The sequence below is a fragment of the Peromyscus eremicus genome, chromosome 13, assembly GCF_949786415.1.
Source record: "Peromyscus eremicus chromosome 13, PerEre_H2_v1, whole genome shotgun sequence".
NCBI classification, from domain to species: domain Eukaryota; kingdom Metazoa; phylum Chordata; class Mammalia; order Rodentia; family Cricetidae; genus Peromyscus; species Peromyscus eremicus.
Window position 1 is genome coordinate 2,192,076 of NC_081429.1, and position 23,726 is coordinate 2,215,801.

General features: G+C 48.5%; 1 protein-coding gene across 4 annotated transcripts in view; it reads left to right on the forward strand.

The window, feature by feature from the left end:
* Positions 1-23,726, forward strand: part of Armc9 (armadillo repeat containing 9) — a 125,796-nt gene that overhangs the window by 67,794 nt on the left and 34,276 nt on the right. For all 4 annotated transcript variants that reach the window (XM_059278172.1, XM_059278173.1, XM_059278175.1 and 1 more), the window contains one exon: positions 2,885-2,940. In XM_059278172.1, coding sequence (XP_059134155.1) covers positions 2,885-2,940 — 56 coding nt within the window. The remainder of the gene's footprint in view (positions 1-2,884; positions 2,941-23,726) is intronic.

The following is a 23,726-nucleotide window of genomic DNA, read 5'->3' on the forward strand; positions in this document are numbered from 1 at the left end:
TCCCTCTGGCTCTGGACCGGGAAAATCAGCATCGACCTTCCCTTAGAATAAGGTGGTATCAGCATGGCTGCTTACTTTATGTAGTTTGTTTGTCTGCCCCCCTTTCTCGGTGGCCGGCAGTCTCTTCAAGTGTGGTCTTAGTTCCCTCTTTCTCCCATTTCTTTCTTCTCCCAGGCTTTCTTGACCTTCATGTCTTGCTTTCAAGGAATAAAAATCTAATGAAGAAGATGTAGTAGGGACATAGGGAGAAGTTAGTTAAGTCCTCTGCCTTCAGGGAGTTATGATCCAGAAGAGTGGATGGGAAAAGATCTCCTAGGGTTCTCTCAAGGAACAGAACCAATGGAAAATGTGTGTGTGTGTGTGTGTGTGTGTGTGTGTGTGTGTGTGTGTGTGTGTGTGTGTTACCAAAGAAGGTTTGTTAGCTTGGCTTGCACAATTGGAGGCTGTGTTGTCCTGCAGTGATTGTCCACCTGCTATAGAAGCAGAGAACCTGGGAGTTGCTCAGTCCAAGAATCTGGAATCCTGCTCAGAACAAGAAGACCCCAATCCAAGGCTAAAGGCCTGGAAGCTTCCTGGAGCTGTTGCTGGGAGTCCACACGGAAAGGCTGAAGAGGCTAGAGCAGCCTAGACACCTTTGCTCTAGAAGAATGGAGTTTGCACACATGGCTGGCTTTCACTCACTCTGACCCTGCCTGGGTCCCCAGCCTATTGAATGGGGCCACCATGTTCAGGGCCGGTCCTCCCACTCAGTTTCTGTCTTAACTGCCAATCATGTCAGTGTCCTTGTTAGTTACTTTGTGTTGCTGTGGTGAGCTGCCTGACGGGAGCACGTGAGGAGGGAGGGGTCTCTTGGCTTGTAGTGTGAAGGACCGTCCATCACAGCAGCACGGGCTTGCGGGAGCTGCCCCATTGTGTCTGCAGTCAGGAGGGCTGAGGTGAAGACTGGAGAGGAGTGCTCAGCCCACTTTCTCTTTCTCTTTCTTCTGTCTAACAGCCCTAGCAGTCAGCTCTGGAGACCAGGCTGGCCTGGAACTCACTCTGTAGACCAGGCTGGCCTGGAACTCACAGAGACCCCCCTGCCTCTGCCTCCTGAGTGCTGGGATTAAAGGTGTGCGCCACCACCGCCCGGCTCGCTTTCTCTTTTTCACTCAGAAATTCGGCCTGTGAAATAGGACTGCCCACATCTAAAGAGTCACCTCCCCACTTATCCCAGTCTAGGAACTCCCTCCCAGACCTGCCCAGAGGTTTGTATCTATGGCGATGCTAACTTTCATCAGAGTGACAGTCAAGATTAACCCTCAGTCTTAAGAGCCACACCCAGAAGTGAGCTTTACTAATCGAAGCAGCATTCCTTAGTTCAGTTGGATTGGCAGTCAACTCTCCCAGGGGTCTTCCTGGCAAGTCGGTAGCCATCCACCCACTGGGAATTGGGGTTTTCCGCAAGGGCCAGTGCTGTTGGGAGTCGAGACACAATGTTGAGAGACAGGAGGGCTCACTGAAGGCTGCTTGGAGGAGAAAGTCACTCCTGTGTTGTCTGCTATGTCCCTGGTCCAGACGCCTTAGTTCTGGTGTGCTGTAAAAGCCTCCCAGCTCTTCCCTTCCCTCCTTCCCAGGCCCCTAGGAGGTAAGCAGTGTGATCCCCATTTGTCAGATGAGGAAATGGCTCCTTCTCAGATTCCGAGTACTGTGGACTTGTGCATCTGTGTAAACTGTAATGATGAGTCTCAGCCTTCAAGAACTTGGGAGCTGCTAGCACCCCTGCCCCCACGCTGTGGAAAAGTCGTGGGTGTTATAGCATAGACCGGCCGCTTTAGGCTTGTCTACTCTAAGAGACCAGATGAGGCAGCTTGGAAGAAATCAGGCTGTGTCCTGCCACCCCCAACAAAGAACTGACAGGCCCCTGCTCTGGCTGCTCAAAGCACACAGCCTTGGTGGGAAAGACAAGCCCAGTCCCACTCCCTTGCGGCTGCCTGTGTGGTAAATATACGCTCTGCCTAGTGCTAATGCCCCGCTTCCCCTTTGCTTGCAGGCTAGGCCATAAGTCACATGGTGTGGCACTTCCTGCCGGCCCACCCCCTCCCCCAGAAGCTCTGAATCAGAAACCCTCCTTGTTGAGGGGATTTTGAAAGTTCTTCCCTTCAGGCCCAGTCAGGCTGTGCACGGCAGCAGTCTCTCCTAATGCAGCTCCTCCCCAGTTTTGAAGGGAGGGCTCTTCTCTCCCCATCATGGCATCTCTAGTATAAGCGCTCTCTCTCCTAATCTCCTCCTTCAAGGCCTGGTCAAGACCCCTTATGGTCAGTCGGTCTCTGTATGTCCTCTCCCAGCCCCCATTATGCTCATCTGAAGGGTAACCTCAGGTCAGCTCCTTTTCCAAACCTACGTCTTCAAGTTAGAGCAAAGGGCTTAGGCAGTGGAACCAACCGCCGCAGGTCCCTCTGTACCTCTGCTCGATGCCTGTGCACAAGGGCTGACGATCAACACAGCCGTCATGAGGAGTGAATGAAATAGTACCTGTTGCAGAAACTAACAGCCTCCCTGGAGTAAGCACTAGTTCATTTTCCTGTCCTGCAGTTCTCCAGTTTTGTGTTCGTAAGAGTAAGGAGAAATATGTTCCGATAAAAACAGAGTGTGTTTGAAGTTGCTAAGAGTGATGGCAAACTGTGACTGAAACAGTGTGGTTAGCCGTGGCCGAGAGTCAGTGGGTGTAGTGAGTGATCAGGAGCTGTCAGGGCTGCTCAAGGGTCATGCTCAGAAGCTGGCAGGCAGGGTGTTGGGCTTGTGGTCAGCAGCATGGCTCTCTCTGATGCTCACTGAGTGCACTGGTTGACATTCAGTGACCGAGGGCCAAGCCTATGGCTTCTCTGATGAACTGTTTTCTTTTTAGAAGATTTACTGGATGGTGTTCTTGAATCCGATGATGATGAAGATGAAGATGATGAAGTAAGTTGAAGGCTCTTGGGACAACACAGAAAGCTCTGTCATCCTCCTCAACGTCCCTCTGTGTCTCAAACACTTAGGCAAAAGTGGAGTCTCCTTCCCTGTGCCTTTCCTTGCAGTTCCGGGGTTAGTGGAGACTCGGTGTGGGGTGGTTCTGTACCCTCACATGAGGTCTCCTGTGGCTGCCCTCATCCTCCACAGCCCCTCTCCTGGTGGCTGCCATCTTCCGGTGCTCCAGCCTGGACTTGGATGGGTCAGAAGCTGGGCTCCCAGAGGGAAGGAGCCAAAGTTCCCATCCTCTGTGGGCTCCGAAGTCTCAGGACAGTACTCCTGCGGCGTTTGACTCAACACACACCTAAGCCCAGTTCAGACCCCATGACACCTGTGCCCCTCACAGGTGTGCATCGCACCTCCTCCGGCTTCTAGGAGAGGGTGGAGACAGTAGTTCTTCTCTGTGAGTTTTTGCTTCTGAAGGGCTGTGAGCCCTACCTGTCTCCTTGGCTCATGATGAGATGCTCTGGACAAGGGGTCCTGGTTTGGTTTGGAGCGGGCAGAACCAACCACTTCACTGTCCTGTTTTCATTCTTTGGGTGTAGGTTTGCTGGCTATGACAGATCTGCCCCCTGGTCCTCAGGGGTTTGGTGAGTTGTAGAGGACAGTAACTTGGAGGCTTCAGGCAGCAACTGAGATGATAAACTTCTGTGTGGCTTTCCCTTCAGACCTGGAAAGGACAGACATGTTATCCTATCATTTTTGTGGTGACAACATGACTTCTCTTCGTTCTGTGCATGGGGAGCAGTTAGTCCAGATGTGAACACTGAGAGCATCTTCTCTTTGGGGAGCATCTGCCCCATACATGGATGTGGGAAGATGGATTTGTAGTCTTGGTTCTGCTCTGTCAGTTTAAAGAGTGTTTGGTAAAAGCCAAATTTGTGTTCCCCAGAGGCATCAGTGAGGCCATGGTTAATTTAGGATCTGCCTGGTAACTAACTTCCCCAACAGCCCCGTCCCTGTCTGCCATTACTTTTCTGGGCTGCAGGTGGTGCCAGTGGACACTCTTGCTTCTCCTGCCTGATGGGGCAAGGGAGCCCCAGATCTAGCCACCATCCTCTCCATAGGGGACAGAACCAGCCCTGCCACAAGGAAAGCTGCTGTGGTAAAAACTTGGCTTAGCAGAGTCAGCAGACTTTCTGTAAAGGGGAAGGTTGGCAGTGTGGTCAACCTGGGAAGGCCACATGGTCTCAGTTTGAACCACCCAATTCTGCCCTTTAACACACAGTGGCTGTTGGGAAACCTGCTGTATTCCCTCAAAACTATTTGTTGACACTGAAAGTTAAAAGACTATATAATTTTCGTGTCGTTTAATTTTTTCAAATATTTAAAAGCATAAAATTCGTTCTTCTCTGGAAACTAAACAAACGTAGGCACCTGCTTTCAAGGCTGTTGCTGCCACCCTAGGGCAGAGCCCAGCCGCTGGCACCCGCGGTAAGGCACTGCCTTTGTGCTTGAATAGTTGAGTTAGGCATTTCATCCCATTAACTTTCTGCCACCTTATCCAAAAAAGGCTCCTCTCAAGTTCTGCTCTTCCTCTTCCTGTGTCATCTGTGGGGACTTTGGGGTTCTCTGGTTTTTTGATGATTTGTTTTATATTGTTTGGAGACCAGAGTCTTACGCTGTAGTCAAGGCTGGCCTTGATCTTGTCTCTCTTGCCTCGGCTTCCCAAGTGCTAGAATGGTCACCATGCTTGGTTTGTTCAATTGTTTTGCCACTAATCCTTTAGTTTTCTATTGTAACAGGAATTCATTTGGTCCGAGTGTGCTGGTTAGTCATGGGGATTCAGCTTGTGCACATTTCCCTGTGGCAGTGCAGCAGTCAGCCACAGAACACACATGGACTGAGTTCTCTGGATTTGCTGCTTCGCCACAGCGGTATGTTAAGTCAGGCCTTCTGCTGCTGTGACAAATGGAAATCAAACGCAAACTGTGGAGGAGAGGGCTCATCTGGTTTATGCTTCCACATCACAGTGTGTGATCAAGGATGTCAGGATAGGAACTCTAAGCAGGATTCTGGAGGCAGGAGCTGATGCAGAAGCCATGGAGGAGTGCTGCCTGATGGCTTGCTCCTCGTGGCTTGCTCAATTGTTTTTTATCCACTCTGGGACCACCTGCCCAGAGACAGCACCACTCACATTGGGCTAGACCCTTCCACTTCAATCATCAATCAAAACTGTTCTGGACTTGCCTGCAGGCCAAGCTGAGGGAAGCATCTTCCCAGCTGAGGCTCCTTTTTGAAGATAACTCTAGTTTGTGTCAAGTTGACGAAAACCAACCAGGGCTAAGGGTGGATTTGAAAACATTTGTCACAGTCACTAGGCTTCTCAGAAGTTTCCTAAAAGAGGTTTTGTAGGAACAATGAAAGGACAGGGTCAGAAGTGATACTGACGATTGGAGGAAGCAGCAGCAGGTCCTGGGCTTCCCTCTCCGTGACCCTCTCAGTGGACGGCTGGGGACAGTCTGCTGCGTCTGCTTTCTAACTGTTGATTAAAATGGCAGATGCTCAAGTTAGATGTCAAGAACTACTTGAGTGACAGTGCTGTGGTCACCTTTCACAGGGACAGCCCCGCAGAAGACAAAAGTACTGCCAGCACGTCAGGGTCGAGTCTCACTTAGCAGTGCTAGAGGGTTTTAATTTGATTTTTGGACCCAGTGCAAAGGCTCAGGTCACTTGCACTGCTTTTAGGCAGCTGCACAGTGACGTAGCTCTGCAGAGTGCCCGGGCACCACATGAGTTATGCTGCCCTTCCCTTCCACTGAGCTGAAGTCTGCGTTCCCAGCATTCTGCCTCACTGCAAGCCCTTAAGAGGGGGCTCAGATGCAAAATCTAGTTTTTCTTCCTAATGTCTAAAAATAAAACTGTCCATCTAATTGTGGAAAACTCAATTATGTTGAATATCTACCCATTTATAACTAAAAATTAAAAATTACAGAGCTAGCAATATGTCTTCTGACTTACAGACCATCTGGGGAACACTGTGAGGAGGGCAGGGCAAACACAGCAGGGTGTGGTGGTGCTAGCCCTCCGGAAGGAAGCTGAGGCAGGGAGATGTTGAGTTCAAAGCCAACATGGGCTACATAGCAATACCTTGTCTCAAAAAAAAAAAAAAAAATCATAAGGTTAATGTGACCAGTTCTTAAAGCAAAGCAAACATATAAATCTACACGCCTGTGAGTTATAGATACACTTATGTGCCCATGTAGCAGAAAGGTGTGGAAAGCTACACCCTTCTTATTGACATTAGGGGAAGAAGAATGAGGAAGTGTGGGTGGGAGGCTGAGAGAGGTCTCAATCAACAGGGCTCCAGACTGCAGACTGTCCAGCAAGGGGAGAAGTAAAAACAGGACAGTGGATGTGGTAGGACTGAGGTCATTTGCACAGTCTGGGGTATTGGATTAGTGGGGCAAGGCCGTACTACAGTAAACTGAAGAGCAAGCAGGGCATTCTCCTCGTCACACAGTGCAGACACATGCAGGAAACGGGAGGGATGAAGGGCGTTTTGGTTTGGTTTAAGATGGGGAAAAAACTAAACATATCCACCCATGGCTGCTGGCAGACATGAGACTGGACAGTCAAGATAGGGAGAGGAGGGCCTCAAGTGTTCTCATTGTCATCTGCCTCCTGAGTGCAGGGATTAAAGGTGTGTGCCACCACTGCCTGGCTCCCAATATCTTCTAAATTGCTTCATAGGGGCTGGACTTGCAGATCAGTTGGTAGAATGTTTGCCTAACACACAGAGCCCTGGGTTCAGTCCTCAGCACCATAGAAACCGTGCTTGGTGCTATGCATTCAGGAGGTAGAGACAGCAGATCAGAAGTTCAAGATCATCCTCCTTGATAACATAGTGAGTTTAATGGTGGCTGGGGTACATGAGACCCTGTCTCTAATGAAAGAGAAAGATGGAGGGTGGATAATAAATAACTTGCTTCTTAGATTCTTTTGGTCCACAATGCTTCAGACCCATTTAAGTCTCCAGAGAAATAAAAGCAGCATTAGATAAGCTTGGAAATGCATTCGAGAGAATTCAAAATGCGAATCAGTGTCCAGGCAAGGGTTCAGAAGCTCCCATCTAGTGCTTTGAAGAGCCGTGTTATCTCATGTGCTTTATTTTTATGATTAACATGAGCACGTGTTACTCAGGGACTGGTAAAAAAAATCCCGAGAGCCAGAAGCGTGGTACTAGTGTCCTCACCCTCAGATGAGGCTTGTGTCAGTTTACACATGGCTTTAGTGGAGAGAAAATGCCTTCCTGTACTATTGGAGAAATTGATTTTAAGGCAAATATTCTCTCCCTCTTGGCAAAATAGGCTTTCGTGCCAGGAGCAGTCGGCCATGCACATTAACTTGTAGGATCCATGGAAGTGACCCACAGTTTCTTCCCGTCCTATCTGTTCTTCATTATGTATTCAACAAATATTTAAGGACCTTGAAGTAACCGTGTTCTAGGAAATAGAGAAAGGATTAAAAAAAAAAGATTCCATGAGAATATCTGTGGTTTCACTACCTCCGTAGAGGAGATAGGGATGATCCTGTGGCATGACCACGTGGCAGCTTCTGCTCTACGTGTCACCTGTGTTCCCGCCTGCATTCTGCCCTGCGGTTGCTACTATTCCATTCTCACAGATGAGCAGACACTTGCCAAGTGCGTGAAGCTAGTCAGTGAGCAATAGAGCTGGGGTTCATACCCGCGTGGTGTGAGGCAACAAAGCAGCCCTGAGCTACAACCCTGGAGGCTCTAGTCAGACTCTGGTAGACACCAGATGGACAGCAGATGAAGGAAAATAAACAAGTCATTACAATCCATAAAGGGAAGGAAATGGAAAATGCTGCAGTGGTAGGGGTGGGGTGGGGTAGTGGGCTTGGGTTCCTAAAATCCTGGAACACAGAGGCTGACTCAAGAAAAGCCTGGGGTGGAGAGGAGTGCAGTGGGCTGAAGGAAGGCATAGAGCGGGGACGAGACCACACAAGCATATGCTAGATTCTCTGCCTCAGCCCCGACCCAGGAAAACGTGCTTATTACCCAGGTGTATGTGGGCTTTTGGGGGAGATGCACACAGACAAACATGTATATATGCTCCTATCTGTGTGTTTTGGTAATTGTTTTTCAGATAGAGATCGAATATAAATACACAGACATGTACATACGCACAATGTGGCCTTTCCCTTTTATTAATACTCTTTGGAAATCCTTCTGAGTCATCAGTGCAGCGAACTGATGTTTCTCAGTATGATGGGTGTACAGTTGTCCAGATTTTGCTACTTTAAGCGGTACTAGAGAAAACATAAACATCTCATTTGTTGGAGCTTTCATTTATATGGGCTCCTGCTTGCTAGGTCAGGTACATGTTAATAGATTTCACCAGATTGATTTTTTTGTTTGTTTTTACTTTTAGACAGGATCTTATGTAGCCCAGGCTGGCCTTAAACTTTGTATTTACCTGAGGATGACCTTGAATTTTCATTCTTTTGTCTCGGCCTCCTAGGTGCTGAGTCTGCTGGTATATGATGTTGAATCCCTTTATGTTTTGGTTTTGTGCAAATTTCTTTCTTTTTTTTAAGAATTTATTTGGGCTTTTATATTTCTTCTTAAGACAGCTCTGTAATTTGTGGTTTTTAGAAATTTTTTCATTTCTTCTTAAGTTATCTCATTGATTGAGGTGTTTTGCTCACATCATTGCCTTAGGCCCCTGTTGTTTCTGTAGGTTCAGTAGTGATGTCTCTTTAGTAACAGGAGGCTTCTCTTCTTGGTGTGTCTGCTGTTCTCACAGCCTGTCGTGTTGTGTTGTTTTGTTGGTTTTCTGTGTTTCTTTTCCATTTTCTCCATCTCTTTCTGATTTTTGTTATCTCCTCCCTTCTGTTAACATTTGTTTTATCATGCTTTTCTTTTTTCTGGTTCCTACAGTATAAAGTTAGGTTATTGACTTGGTCGTTTTATCTGGATAGTTATAGCTGTGTGTTTCCCTCTGAGCACTGCTTCAGTTTGGTTTATTTGTCTCCAAGCATTTTCTAGCTGTCTTTGTGATTCCTTCTTTGTCCCATTGATTAGAATGTTTTTATAAAGTCTCTCCTAAGAGGGACCTGCTGTTCAGGGCTATGGCGCCCTCCCTCTTCCTTTTCTCATTGTCTCCTCTGTTCACCCCCTGCTGTGGTGTCATCGTCTCCCCCACCCCCCCACCCATTGAAACCAGAATAAAGCTTCCCTCCTGTGCTGTCCTCTCCCAGGGACAGAGTGACTGACACGCCTGTGTATCTTCCTTCCCTCCTGGCTGTCAGCGGTGTCACCCATGGCTGCTGCTGCCCCTCTGTGCAAATGTCAGAAGTCCGGTTGTTCCAGGATTCGCCAGGGGAGCGTCAACAGGTGCAGGCAGGACTTGAAGTATTTCACTTGAGTTTGGTTGCCAAGTGTTTAAAGATCAGTGATAATCAGCCACTGTTGACCCTGAATACTCTTCAGAACAGCCAGTCCAGACGCCGTTCTGTAGACTGTTGGTCTAGTGCTGCTGTTTGCGCCTCGGTCTTTGGTTTGCAGGCTGTTGTCATGGCCCCCATTTCCTTTCCTGCCCATCAGTGCTGTGCCGTTCAGTGAGGTGCTTGTTTCTGTAGACAGGGTCTTCTGGGTGCCTCTCAGCCATGGTTGTTCTTCAGTGTCTGGGTTTTTAAAACTTTTTGCGAGTTTCGGCAACTTTAGATTCACAGGAAAAAGTAGTACAGAGATCCTGTATGTCCATCAGACGGCTCAAGGACTTTTAAATTTCTAGTTTAGCTTGAGAAGTTAAAAAATAAATACATTTTGAATTTTTTACTTTTGTTTTGTTTTGTTTTTTGAGACAGGGTTTCTCTGTGTAGCCCTGGCTGTCCTAGAACTCACTCTGTAGACCAGGCTGGCCTCAAACTCAGAGATCCCTTACCTCTGCTTTCCATGCTGGGATCAAAGCCATGCGCCACCACCGCCAGGCTGAATTTTTTTTTTAAGAGTTCAGCACATTTAGTTTAGATGTTTCATTCCTCTTGTTGTTGATTCTGAATAATTGTTTTCCAAATTATACTCTAATTTAACTGATATTATAACAGTATAATTATATTATACTGTTCAAATATTTTCTGTTGCCTAAAGTTACAGTAGGTAAGTTATTGACATTCATAGAAATCTGGAAAGAGGCCAGGCTCGTTGTGGTGCGTACCTTCAATCCCAGCACTCAGAAGGCAGAGGCAAGCGGATCTCTGTGAGTTCGAGACCAGCCTGGCCTCCACAGTGAGTTCCAGGTCAGCCAGAAATATACAATGAGTTCCTGTTTCAAAATAAGTAAACAAAAAATAAATAAAACCAGGGAAAGGTATCTTTCGTTATATTTTCAGTGGTTTCTTTTCTTTCTTTCTTTTCTTTTTTTTAATTGTTTGTGGGGTGTATGTGTGTGTGCACTGGAACGTATAGGATAGATCTCTCACTGAAACCTGGGGCTCACCTGATTAGGCTAGACTGATGACCAGTGGACCTTATGGGATCCCTGTCTCCATAACCCCAGGGCTAGGATTAAAAACATGTTCCACCCAGTGTGTTCTGGGGTGAATCTTGGGTCTGCCTGTGCACGCTCCACACTAAGCTGTCTCTCCTGCCCATAATTTCCATTATAAATTATTTTTGGATTATCTGTTTTATGTCTGCATGTGTGTATGTGTACCACATGCATACCCGATGCCCAAGGAGTTCAGAGAAGGGTGTCAGAGCCCCTGGGATTCTAGTTCTGGGTGGCTGTGAGCCACCGTGTGGATGGGATACTGGGAACTGAACCCCCGTCCTCTGTGAGAGCAACAAGTGCTCTTAACTGCTAAGCCATCTCTCCAGCTCCTGATTTTCCATTTTTATTTTGCAGCTTCACCTGGAATCTTTAGATAAATTCCCCCTCCCGTAAATCAGCACTCCACCCACACTTACTCCTGAAGGACTTGGGATTTGAACTGAACAGTGGTAAAACCGGGCTGTGCGGTCTCTCTCCACGGTTGTAAGGTCTTGTGTGCTGTTGTTCAGTGTGACTGTGTCACTGCTGAGTCACCTCTCTCACACCCCAAAACCTTTGGAAAAAGACGAATTCAAACATGAGTAAATTCAGATGTGTGGCTAAATTAGTTGTATTAGTGGTATAGTTTGGAGCCTCACACAATTTACCCAGTGAGGTTAAATCAGAATTAAATAAAGCCAGGCAGTGGTGTTACACGCCTTTAAATCCCAGCACTCGAGAGGCAGAGGCAGGTAGAACTCTATGAGTTCAAAGCCAGCCTGGTCTACAGAGCGAGTTCCAGGACAGCCAGGGATACATGGGAGGTGAGGGGGAGTCTCAGGAAAAAGGATTCTCTTGGGAAAATAAATGATAAGATCTTCCAAGTAAGGATGAAGAACTCAGGCAAGGAGACAATAAAAAATGTCAAGGGACAGATGCCCACATGAATCTATTTGATGCGTCTTGGACAAGTGGGTTAGCGACAGTGCAGCTTCAGATAGAGCAGAAGGGTTGTTTGTTTATGGTGTACCTCTGTAATCCTAGCATCGCTAAGAGACAGGAGGTCGGAGGACTGGAGAGATGGCTCAGGGGTAAAAGGACTGGCTACTTTTCCAGAGGATCCAGGTTCAATTCTTAGCACCCACATGGTGGCTCAATTATCTGTCACTCTGGTTTCATAGGATCTGACACCTCCCCCTTTTTTTGTTTTTTGTTTTGTTTTTGTTTTGTTTTGTTTTGTTTTGTTTTGTTTTTTGGTTTTCCGAGACAGGGTTTCTCTGTGTAGCTTTGCGCCTTTCCTGGAACTCACTTGGTAGCCCAGGCTGGCCTCAAACTCAGAGATCCGCCTGCCTCTGCCTCCTGAGTGCTGGGATTAAAGGCATGCGCCACCACTGCCTGGCTTGTTTTTGTTTTTTGAGACAGGGTTTCTCTGTGTAGCTTTGGAGCCTGTCCTGGATCTCGCTCTGTAGACCAGGCTGGCCTTGAACTCACAGAGATCCACCTGCCAGAGCAGAAGTTTTATCATCTTTGAGTCCCTCCTTCCTTTCCCAGCCACAACCTGAAGGGACTTGAACACAGGTGGCACTCTAGGACATCCTCCCCTGGACTCTTTGGTGGTCCCTCTGCAGAGGAACTAGGGCGCTCTTGGCCTCCATATCTCCTGCCGTAGTGTTCTGTTCTTCCTCCACCAGGTTTTGCTTGGGGACCAGCTCCACTCCATCCATCCTGCATTCTGAGCGCTTTCCTGCAGACCTAATAACGAGCCGTGCTGTGGTTCCTTCTTCTCTTAGGGAATATAGAGCCCCTCATCAGTATTGAAGATGCCCCTTTCCTGGCCTATCTAACCAGATATGGAGGCACCAGAGGTGGGATTGTAATAAAAATTTTAGGTTTTGTCAATTCAACAACACTCAAGGTTTTGTTCCCACCATTTACACAGTCTAGTTTCTAGAGAGCCCGGCACACACCACCTCCAATGTTGCCTCTTGTTAGGGAAGCCAGTTAGTTTACATCTCTCTCTCTTTGTCTCCCCATCCCCACTCTCCTGCTGGCCCAGGGGCGTGAGCACACACTCCTGAGGAAAGGGGGCTGTACTGGGGCAGGGAAGAAGGGTGGACCAGTGGGTAGGGCTGTGGCTGACCCTCCTGAGATCATTAGTTACTGAAAAAGTTACATTATCCTCTTTAGATATAGTTCATCAACACACAACCCATAGGTAGCATCCAAAGCAAGGCCAGGCTGGGGTGGTTTTTATACTCTTCCTGTAGGCACAGACTTCAGTAATGGATGGGGGTTGGCAAAGCATGCAGGGTGGTGCCTGGGTGTTGTGGAATATTCCTTTACACTATCTGAAGATGTGTCACTGTGATTGGTTTAAGAAAAATCTAAGCCAGGTGGTGGTGGCACACGCCTTTGATCCCAGCACTTGGGAGGCAGAGGCAGGTGGATCTTTATGAGTTCGAGGACAGCCTGATCTACAAAATGAGTTCCAGGATAGCCAGGACTGTTACACAGAGAAACCTTGTCTTGAAAAACCAAACCAAACCAAAACAAAAAAAACAAAACAAAAAGCTAAACAGCCGATAGCCAGGCAGGAGGTACAGGCGGGACTTCTGGACAGAGAGAGCTCTGGGAAGAGGAAAGGGGGAGTCGCCAGCCAGATGGAGAGGAAGCAGGATGGGCAGTGCAGAGTAAAGGTAACCGAGCCACATAGAGGAACGTAAATGAAAAGAAATGGGTTAATTTAAATTATAAGAGCTAGTGGGACAAGCCTAACTTATAGGCTGAGCTTTTATGATTAATAATAAGTCTCCGTGTCATTTGTGAGCGGGCGGCCCAAAGAAAACCCCATCTACACCTGGGTATCTTAAGCTCTGGGCATTTGCCAGCCGTAACCCTCATTAGCACCATTGTTTCTAACCCACCATTCTGAGCTGTGCAGCAGCCACATGTAGTTCTGCAGGCTGGGGATGTGGCACATTTGGTGGAGTGCTTTCCATGTGCGCTGCATAAACCACTCATGGAGGCCCACACCTATGACCCCAGCCACACAGTGAGTTCAGTGCCAGTGTCAACTACCCGAGACTGTGTCTCCAAAAAGATAAAGAAGACTCGTTTTGTCCTCTTGGTACTCAAGAGGTAGGGACATGCCATGACACAGGGAACCATGCAGGATAGGGCTCCAGGCAAAGGAAGAGTAGGGAAGCATGGGTAAGAGCCTTAATTGTGGTTTCATGAGCAAGGCAGGGGAAGCAGGCTTAGGGTTGCTGAGTTTGGCTCAGGCTAGGGAGTGCTGGGGTGTACTCGCCTGACTCCTGTCCCTTCGTGTCTTAGTTAGGGTTCAGTTGCTGTGACAAAACCAGAAGCAGCTTAAAAGGAAAGGGTTCATTTCGTCTTACAGCTTATAGTCCATCGTCAGGAAAGTCAGGACAGGAATTCAAGGCAGGAACTGATGCAGAGGCCATGGGGGAACACTGCTTACTGGCTTGTTCCCCAGGGCTTGCTCAGCCTGCTTTCTTCAGGACCACCTGCCCAGGGTTGGTACCACAGTAGACTGGGCCCTCCCACATCAATCATTAATCAGTAAAGTGCCCTACAGACTTGCCTACCGGCCAACCTATGGAGGCATTTTTCTTTTTCCTTCCTTCCTTCGTTCCTTCCTTCGTTCCTTCCCTCGTTCCTTCCTTCCTTCCTTCCTTCCTTCCTTCCTTCCTTCCTTTTGGTTTTTCAAGACAAGGTCTCTCTGTGTTAGCCCTGGCTGTCCTGGAACTCACTTTGTAGACCAGGCTGGCCTTGAACTCACAGAGATCTGCCTGCCTCTGTGCTGGGATTAAAGATGTGTACCACTACCACCTGGCAAGGCAATTTTTTTTTAATTTTTTTTTTTTAGTACATCTAGATTTGTGTAAAGTTTACAAAAACCAACAGTATTCCACGTAGGTGGATGGTAGCCAGGAATAAAGAAAAGAGCTGGGGTGTGTTTTGTTTTATCTAGTTTCCAGGTAGTTTATGCACTGGCTAGCAGGGAGGGGCAAGGTTTACAATACCCCAGACATGAAAGCATTTGTAGAGGCAACACAAACATGGTTACCCTGACTCACACAGCCTGCTCTTTTGAACGCTCTGCCCTCACCTCCCTGCAGGTCTCCCAGATCCTACCATGCTTTTCCCACTTCATCCACCACTGCTGCCAGGGGAGCTGGCACAGCTGTCACCAGGGCTCTGGTCACAGCTCACATTCAGCTCCCCTACATCCACCCACACCTTTCTTTTTCTCTTTCTTTCCCTGGCTGTCCTGGAACTCCCTCTGTAGACCAGGCTGGCCTCGATCGAGATCCACCTGCCTCCCGAGTGCCACCACCGCCCAGCCCTGGAGCTTCTTATTTGCTGCTGTTGGTTTGGGTTGGGTTTTATGAGACAGGGTCTCACTATATAGTCCATGCTGGCCTCAAACTCTTCCACCTCAGCCTCCCCAGTGCTGGAATTATAGGCTTACATCATCACACCTGGCTCCAAGCAGGGCTAATTCCAGCCCTATTTTCTAGATGAGAAAAGCAGAGCTTTGAGAGGCACAGAAACCTACTCGGGCCCAGGGTAGTGACTGGTGGAGATGATGGAAGATGATGTGTAGCCATCCTCCCTTCTGCCCCATCCTTCAGTAAGGAGAGGAAATGCCCCTGGAGGAGTTGGGAAGTAAGAAAGCATGTCATTAGGAGCCCCAGACCAGTAACTGGGTGTTTTGCCTGTGTGTGTGTTTATGAACATGTGTTTGCAGTGCTCAAGGAGACCAGAGGATGGCATTGGGTCGTCTGGAACTAGAGTCAGGAGTAGTTGTTAGCCATCCTGCAGGTGCTGGGAATGAAACCTGTGTCCCCTGGAAGAGCAGCCAGTGCCCCTAACCGATAGTCACCTCCCCAGCCCGAGGGTGGAACACTCTGAAATGGGAAGCACACTGTCCAGTCTGGCTAGAAGAGGGAATTGAGGGCCAGTCCCCTCCCAGTGACCTGCATTCCAGGGCAAAGACAGTTGAGAACTCAGTTTCAGTCCCCTCCAACACTTTCGTCATGAGATTACTCACCCACCTGAAGTTTCTTCAGGACGTGTCCACAGAGCCGACAGTTAGGCTTTCTCCATGAATCACGTCTGCTGATGGTCACCTGTCATGGCCAGCTTGCTTGTCATGGGCCTATGCTTCCAGCTCCCCAGTACTTCATTAGCAAAGAAACATCTGTGTCTGGTTTACTTGGAAGGCTTTCTCATTATTCAGTCAAGTCAGTAAAGAAGCCAGTGTTTCCCAGTTAAGGCTTTGCATTTTCCTGGTACGCTTTCAGTTTCTCAGTTCATGTGTGTCCGCAGCACAGCCCCTGGGCTCCCAGACCGTGACTGGGATGAACCACCCCACACCCTGACTCATGCCTGCTGCCCTCAGTTCCACTCTGGTTTCCATGGAAACAGACATCAGATGGCTCAAAACAAGGTGAGGGCTCAGAGACACCTCTTGATGCTGGGCATTTACAAACCGTATTTGTCCGATATCATTTCCATGGAAACCAGGAAAGGTCAGTCAGTACTTTACAGTAAATATTTTTTCACTCTTGTCTAATTTTTTTAAAATAGTATGTGGAGTTTTCTTATTGGCACAGGTATTTGGGCATAATAGTACAGTCCATGTGTGAATTAGTTATCATTTTAAAGTAAAATAACATTTATTTATTCTTTGACAGTTATATACGTATAAACAGTGTATCATGATCATACCTACCCAGTTCCCCCTAGGCACCCTACCAGGTCTCCTTCCTTTCCCAACTCCTATCCCCCTACCCCTTACTCGCTGCACTCGTGCTCGCTCGCTCTCTGTCTGTCTGTCTGTCTCTGTCTGTCTGTCTGTCTCTCTCTCTCTCTCTCTCTCTCTCTCTCTGTGTGTGTGTGTGTGTGTGTGTCCACTCCCTCCAGTTAGAGCTTCCGCTGGAATGCTAGCTGGCCTTGTTGACTTGACCATGTGACCTATGCAGATGGCCATAGCTGCAGTGAGGTGAGCACCGTGGCCATGTCATGTCAGAAGACATCTCACAGCTCTCCTCCTCATCCTGTCCCTTACAGTCTTTCCTCCCCATCTTCCAGGATGCTCCCTGAAACTTGGTTAGGGATGGAGGATGCTTAGACGTCCCATTTAGGGTTCAGTGGTACCTTACTCCTGTCTGACATGTCGAGTCTGCATCAGCTGCTGACCAGGGCAGAGGGAAGCGTCTCTGGTTGAGGACAAGGACAGGACTGACCTATGTGTAAACAAAATGCCTCGAAGACAGTTTGACCGCGTGTCAGTTTAACAGGACAGCAATAGTAGGCCCCATCCCTTCCCTTTCTCCACTGCTGCCCTAGGGCCTGTGGCTTCCTGAGACATGGCATTTTGACCAGGTCCACAGTGCCAGGCTTGAATTCCCTCCTGTGGAACAGGCCTCAGATTCAATCCAAAAGTATTTGGTTACCCCATCACTGTCAAGCCATTATTGTATCAGTGAGCTCACCTGCCAGGCAGTGGGTATTGCAGCATCCCGGGTTCTCTGCTGGGTGACATCATGGCTGACTCCCCCAGCAGCTGCAAAGCACGTTCTGGCACAAGGAAGCAAACCAGCGGGAGGAAGTTTTGCTGTCAGTCCTAGCTTGTCTGTGATTTCAGCAGTGTGGTCACACCCTCTAATACTGCAGAATCTTGTGGTGTTTGAGGGACCCTAGGGCCTCTTTGACCAAGGACTCATAAGAAGGTACCCCATCGACCCTGAGATCTTCATTTAATAAACCATATCTTTGATGGTGAAGCATCGTACACCTGTGCAGGGTACTATTTCAAACTTACTTATTTACTTATATATTTTATTTATGTGAGGTTTTGCTTACACCTGTTTATGTGTGCCACAGACATGCAGCATCTGTGGAGGCCAGAAGACGGTACCAGAATCTCTGGAACTGGAGTTACAGATGATTGTGACTCTCACGTGGGTGCTGGGAACCAAACCAATGTGCTCTGCCAGAGGATTAGGGATCTTTAACCACTGAGCATATCTCCATCCCTTTTTTTTTGTTTGTTTTTCGTTTTTTCATTTTATGTGTATGAGTGTTTGCTTACACATGTATCTGTGTACCATATACATGCAGTGCCCACCGAGGCCAGAAGAGGACATTATACCCCCTGGGACTGGAATTACAGATGGTTGTGAACCTCCATGTCAGTGCTGGAGACCAAAACAAACCCGGGTCACCGGAAAGGCAGCCAGTGCTCTTTACCACTGAGCCATCTCTCCAGCCCCATTTTCCAGTATCTTGCCACATTTTTGTACCCAGTTTCTGTAGAGGGGAATTGAATAACCACAATGTCTCTATTAGAAGCTGCCGAGCCCTAGTGAGAACTGAACAAAGTGGGTATTCCATGGTGGAAAGCAGACCTTAGGCAGAGAGACATGTGGTGTGAGGAGCAGCAGAGTAGGAAGGACACAGGGAGCCTTGTGGTAGGCAGAGGGAGGGAGGACGGCCAAGCTGAGGAGTAGAATATGGAGGCAGTACAGGATTGGTGTGTTCTAGAACAGCAAGAAGCAGAAAAGAGAGGAGCAGAGAGGCAGGTCACCTGGGGGGTTAGGAACAACATCATGCTTGGGCTTTTTGTTGTTGTTTGTTTGTTTGTTTGTTTGTTTGTTTTGAGACAGGATTTCTCTGTGTAGCCCTGGCTGTCCTGGAGCTCGGCTCACACTGGCCTTGAACTCAGAGATCCACCTACCTCTGTCTCCTGAGTACTAAACTAAAGGCATGTGCCACCACTGCCTGGCTGGGTTTTTTGTTTGTTTGTTTCTGGTTTGTTTTTGTTTTTTTTTTAGGTTTATTTTTATTTTGTGTGAATGGCTGTTTTGCCTGCCTGCATCTGTGTGTACCACAGGCATACCTGTTGCCCCGGGGGACCAGGAGAAGTTGTTGTATGTCCTGGAAGAGGAATTACAAACAGTTATGAGCTGTTGTGTGGGTGCTGGAAATCGAACTAGGTTCCTCTGCAAGAGCAACAAATGCTCTTAACTGGTAAGCCATCTCTTCAGCCCCGGAAGTCAGCATTTATTCTGAAAGAGGAAGGAAGCTGAGAAGTAACTGTACTGATTTACAAAGAAAGTTAAAACTGCCTGATATATTTAGAAATTCATTTACTGGACTTTCTTGTCCATGGGGTTGAACTGGGCCTCAGAGCACTGGGACCCCAGGCAACTTTGTGGCCTTCCTGCACTTCTAGATTGAGGAAGCCTTTGGGTGAAGGCGGGCATCATCCGTTATAGTCTCTGGGGCTGTGCATGCATGCTGAGCACCCTGTATGTGCCAGCTCCTCTGAATGGACCAGTTAATTACTGACGACCACACGCTAGGGCTGCACTCCTCCCAACATCTCACCCATGACATGCAGCGCTCGGCTCTTTGGGACCTCCGTCACACGTGGAGCTGGGAGGTCTGGAGTGACTTACCTGCTCCCGTGTTTCTTGGGCTGTTGAAGAGCCTGTGACTCATCGTCTGAAAACACTCACAACTTCCCTCTTCATTTCCTCTTCTGTCCACATCCTGGCCTAAGCCTGTCTTCACTCCTGATTCCCAGCCACCTGCCTTCCCATCATGCTGTGCATGTGGACCACAGACCATCTTCTTAGAGCAGGGAACGGCCACTCAGGGATGTGATCACTTACCCTTTAACTGAAGACCATTCTGTTTTTTCAAATTTTAAATAAGGGGTATTTATGTTTACGTGTATAGCTCTTTTGTCTTCATGTATGTCTGAGCACCATGTGTGGACAGTGCACATGGCCGTCAGAAGAGGGTGTCAGATCCCTGGGACTAGAGTTTCTCATGGTTGTAACCCACCATGTCGGTGCTAAGAATTGAACCTGGCTCCTCTGAAAGAGCTTCTGTTTCTTTTCTTTTCTTTCTTTCTTTTTTTTTTTTTTTTTTTTTTTTTTTGATTTTCTGGAGCTGAGGACTGAACCCAGGGCCTTGTGCTTGCTAGGCAAGCGCTCTACCACTGAGCTAAATCCGCAACCCCAAGCCTCTGTCCAGCCCCTCTATCTTTAAAAAATATATTTTTTTATTATTTTTAATTATGTATGTAATAGGCATGTACACATTAGTGCAGGTACCTGTAGAGAAGTGGAGCTTCTGACTGTCGCGAGCTGCCCGTTGTGGCTGTTGGGAATCAAACTCAGGTCCTCTGGAAGAGCAGGACATGCTGTTAAATGCTGAGCCATCTCCAGCCCCTGAAGGACCATTCTAAACTTTGCAGAAAGTGCAAAAGGTCATTTAATGGACAGCTGTGGTTCCGTCCCTTCCCTCTTCCCTGCTGGCCCCTCTCTTTCCAGAATTAGCTGCTCCCTTAAAGCTAAGGTGTAAACTCTGGATGATGCTATACTGTCACGATTTTCTTTTGAATTTTGTACTAAATTTACATATTTATTGTGGGGAGGGGGTTATGCACATGCCACAGCACACGTGTAAAAGACAGGACAACCTGCAGGAATCACTTCCACCATGTGGGTCTCAGGGATTGAACTTAGGTCTTTAGTCTTGGCAGCAAGCACCCTTACTTACTGAGCCATCTTGCCAACCCTTATGATATCTTTTAATCACTCATTCATTCATTTATTATGGGTGTGTGTGTATGTCTGTGCACCACCTACAGCCCTAACTGTGGCTGGTGACTTTAGAGGTCAGAAGGGGCATCCAGTCCCTGAGACTGGAGTTACCGATTGTTATGAACCACCATATGGGCACTAAAAATTGAAACTGGGTCTTCTGCAAGATCACCAGTTGCTTACAAACACTGAGCCAATTCTCCAGCCCACCTCATGATATCTGTACATTCCCGTGTGTGCTGTTGTTTCATGGTTTGCTGTTTTGTGCTGCTGGAGACGGAACCCCGAGCCTTGTACCTGCTTGGGCTAGCGTTCTGCCGCAGAGCTAGTTCTGCCCTCACGTAACTCTACACATGGCTTGACAGGCATAAGCTGCTTGTCAGTCGGTGGTTTTCACTCAGAATTCGTGTTCAGCCTTCTTTATCTGCCATGACTTGCTGTGGGAGCCCATCCATGTCCCTGGAATGTGGTTTTCTGCTGGGAGAAGAGACCATAGGGGTCTGGAGAGATCATGCAGACAGAAAAGTGATTGCTGCAGGAGCATGAGGACCTGAGTTCCATCCCAAGAACCCGTGTAAAAAAGCTGGGCACAGAGTCATCCTTGAAACACCTCACTGGAGGCTGGAGGTGGAAGATTCTGGGCTCACTGCCCAGCCGGTCTAGACTACTTGGCAAGTTGCAGGCCAGGGAGAAGGTGACCCTGTCTCTAAACCCAAGACAGTGCTTGAGGGAGCACACCTGAAGTTGACCTGTAGCTTCCACGCACAGCATCACACCTGAACACATGCAGACACTCTCACAGTGCTCCAAAACAACAGGAGGCCATTGGCTTCTCTTTCCATTCCTGGGTTTTGCTCAGTACAACCAAGACTTCCTCTCCACGAGTACGCGTGTGTTTGTGTGTGTGTGTGTGGGTGTGTGTGCGCGTGCATGCGTGTGGTTTTTCTACACATCAAGTCACTGGCTTAAGTGGTATGATGGTTTCATCCTCACTAGATCCTGCCGAATTGCTCTCTAAAGAAGCTGGGCCCTTTGATCCCATCCCTCTGTAAACATTGCTTGTGTGCTCACTCACCCAATAAGAGGTGCTCTTCGTGGTAGTCAGAGCACACCCAGTAAGACCTCGTCTACCTTAGACTTTCCCACATTGTTAGCTTGTTTTCACACCGTAAGATGGGAATGGGAAGTCATGAGGGGTCTGTTTTTAGACAGTGAGTTACTCTGTAGCCCACAATGTACACAGACGCTTGTTCCCCCACTTCTTTTCTATACATTATGGGTCCACGCCTCCTTCTGGAGCTGTGCAGAACTCTAACCCAGAAGGCTAAGCACCGTGGGGCAGGGTTGAAGCTACAGGTACTATGTGGATCTCTGATGGCCATGCTCCTAGCAGATCAGCTTATGGCTTCAGGTTACTGGGGTCTTAGGTCAAATTCCTGTCTTGTGCCATTTGATCAGCATTCTGTCTTGGTCCTCATCCCAAGTCTAGGGTGGCAGGGAATACGTAGGCTAAGTATGAAAGCCCTTCTGTACCTCCTGAGACCCTAGAAAGGGCAGGCACATGGTTAACGCACTGAGTGTCAAGTCAGTGGGCAGCAAATCTAAATACCGAGAAAGACATCTCACCCCAGGCCTGAGTCCTGCCCACATTTGTCACCCGGGAGGCCTTGAGCAAGTGGCTCACCCACACGGCAGCAGTGTTCCTGTCTGTGAAGTCCCTTCCTCCAGTGCTTGTGAGAACACCACAGACTAGTGCTTGTCACTTCTGTGTCGCTGTCACGAGAACTTAATGGTTTCAGAGGGGTGGTCCATGGTTGGTTGGGTCTAGGCTTTATCAGTTCTAGGCCCGTGGTGACACAGAACAGCATGATGGGGAAATGAGCCTGTCACCTCATGGCAGACAGGAAGCAGGGCACAGTGAAAAGACTGGGAACCTGACATGACCTTTAGAAGCACACCCCATGATGTACTTCCTTCACCTAGCACTCACCCTTACCACTTCCAGAACCGTGTCGCCCCCCCCCCCCCCAAATAATGTCACTAGCTAGGGACCAAGCATTCAGTATGAGCCTCTGGAGATACTTGATTTTCAAAGAGCACCACGCGGGCTGGAGAGATGGCTCAGAGGTTAAGAGCACTGGCTGTTCTTCCAGAGGTCCTGAGTTCAATTTCCAGCAACCACAGGGTGGCACAACCATCTGTAATGAGATCTGGCTCCTTCTTCTGGCCTGCAGGAATACACGCAAACAGAATACTGTATACATAATAAATAAATAAATCTTAAAGAAAAAAAAAAAAGAGCACCATGCTCCATGTCCAGTGCCAGCCTAGGGCCCATGACTGGATTCATTCTAGGACAGAGAGAACCAGGGTTGGTGGGAGAAGAGATGGCCAGGCATAGGAAGCATGAGATGTTTTTGCCTCCTTCGTGGGTTAAAGACGGGACAAGGACTGCGGAGATGACGCAGTAGAGAAAGTGCGTGCTGCACAGGCCTGAGGATCAGAGTTCAGATCCCAAGAACCCATGTTAGAGCCGGGTAGGTGGGCCAGCCTGCTCGTGATGGCAGTGCTGGGAGGGGCAGACTGGCGGTGTAGCCTGGCAAAGCCAGTGAGCTCCAGGCTCAGCAAGAGACCCTGCCTAACTGTGTAAAGTGCAAAGTGATCAAAGAAGACACACACATGCATGCACAAGCGTGCAAACACACGCACACTACACACACATTCACCTGAGAGAGGGGAAGGGAGAGTCAGAGGGTGTGTTAATAAGGAAGGCGTTGTGCAGCTGGAGCCCCGCTGTCCCAGGGCAAGAGCTGTTTATGTCCTGGTCAGCCAGGAAGTTTTATCTCTGTGTGTGTGTGTGTGTGTGTGTGTGTGTGTGTGTGTGTGTGTGTGTGATAACTTTGACGTTCATCTGAATACTATTTTAGAACTCACAGTATGTCAAAGAATAGCTCTTTCTTATGACATTCGTGCTGACATAAAAGAACAGCCCTTCCCATGTGAGAAGCTTTTCAATTCTAAGATGACAATTTCCCACTGTCCCCTACTCCGAGTTGGGGAGTGGGACACCCCCTAACTTCGTCTCCAGGGTGTTTGTTCCTTCAGTTCCTCTACACCAGTCAGTGCTGTCAGCTGCCTGGGGGATCTTCTGCCCTGCTCGGATAGAAATTGTGTATAGAATAAATAATGTTTTTAATGGGCGGCGAGATGGCTCCGTGGGTGAAGGTGCTTGCTGCCAAGGCTTACGGCCCAAGTTCTGTCTCAGGACTCACATGGTGTAAGGAAAGAAAGGAATTGTGGTTAGGTAAGGAGGAACTTGGAGTGCTCTGCCTTGTTGCCTTCACAGCTCAGCCTGCTGACCCGCGGCTGTCCGTGTCCGCCCTGCCGTGTCCGTGTCCGCCCTGCCGTGTCCGTGTCCGCCCTGCCGTGTCCGTGTCTGCCCTGCGTGTCCGTGTCCGCCCTGCGTGTCCGTGTCCGCCCTGCGTGTCCGTGTCTGCCCTGCCGTGTCCGTGTCTGCCCTGCGTGTCCGTGTCTGCCCTGCCGTGTCTGCCCTGCTGTGTCCGTGTCTGCCCTGCGTGTCCGTGTCTGCCCT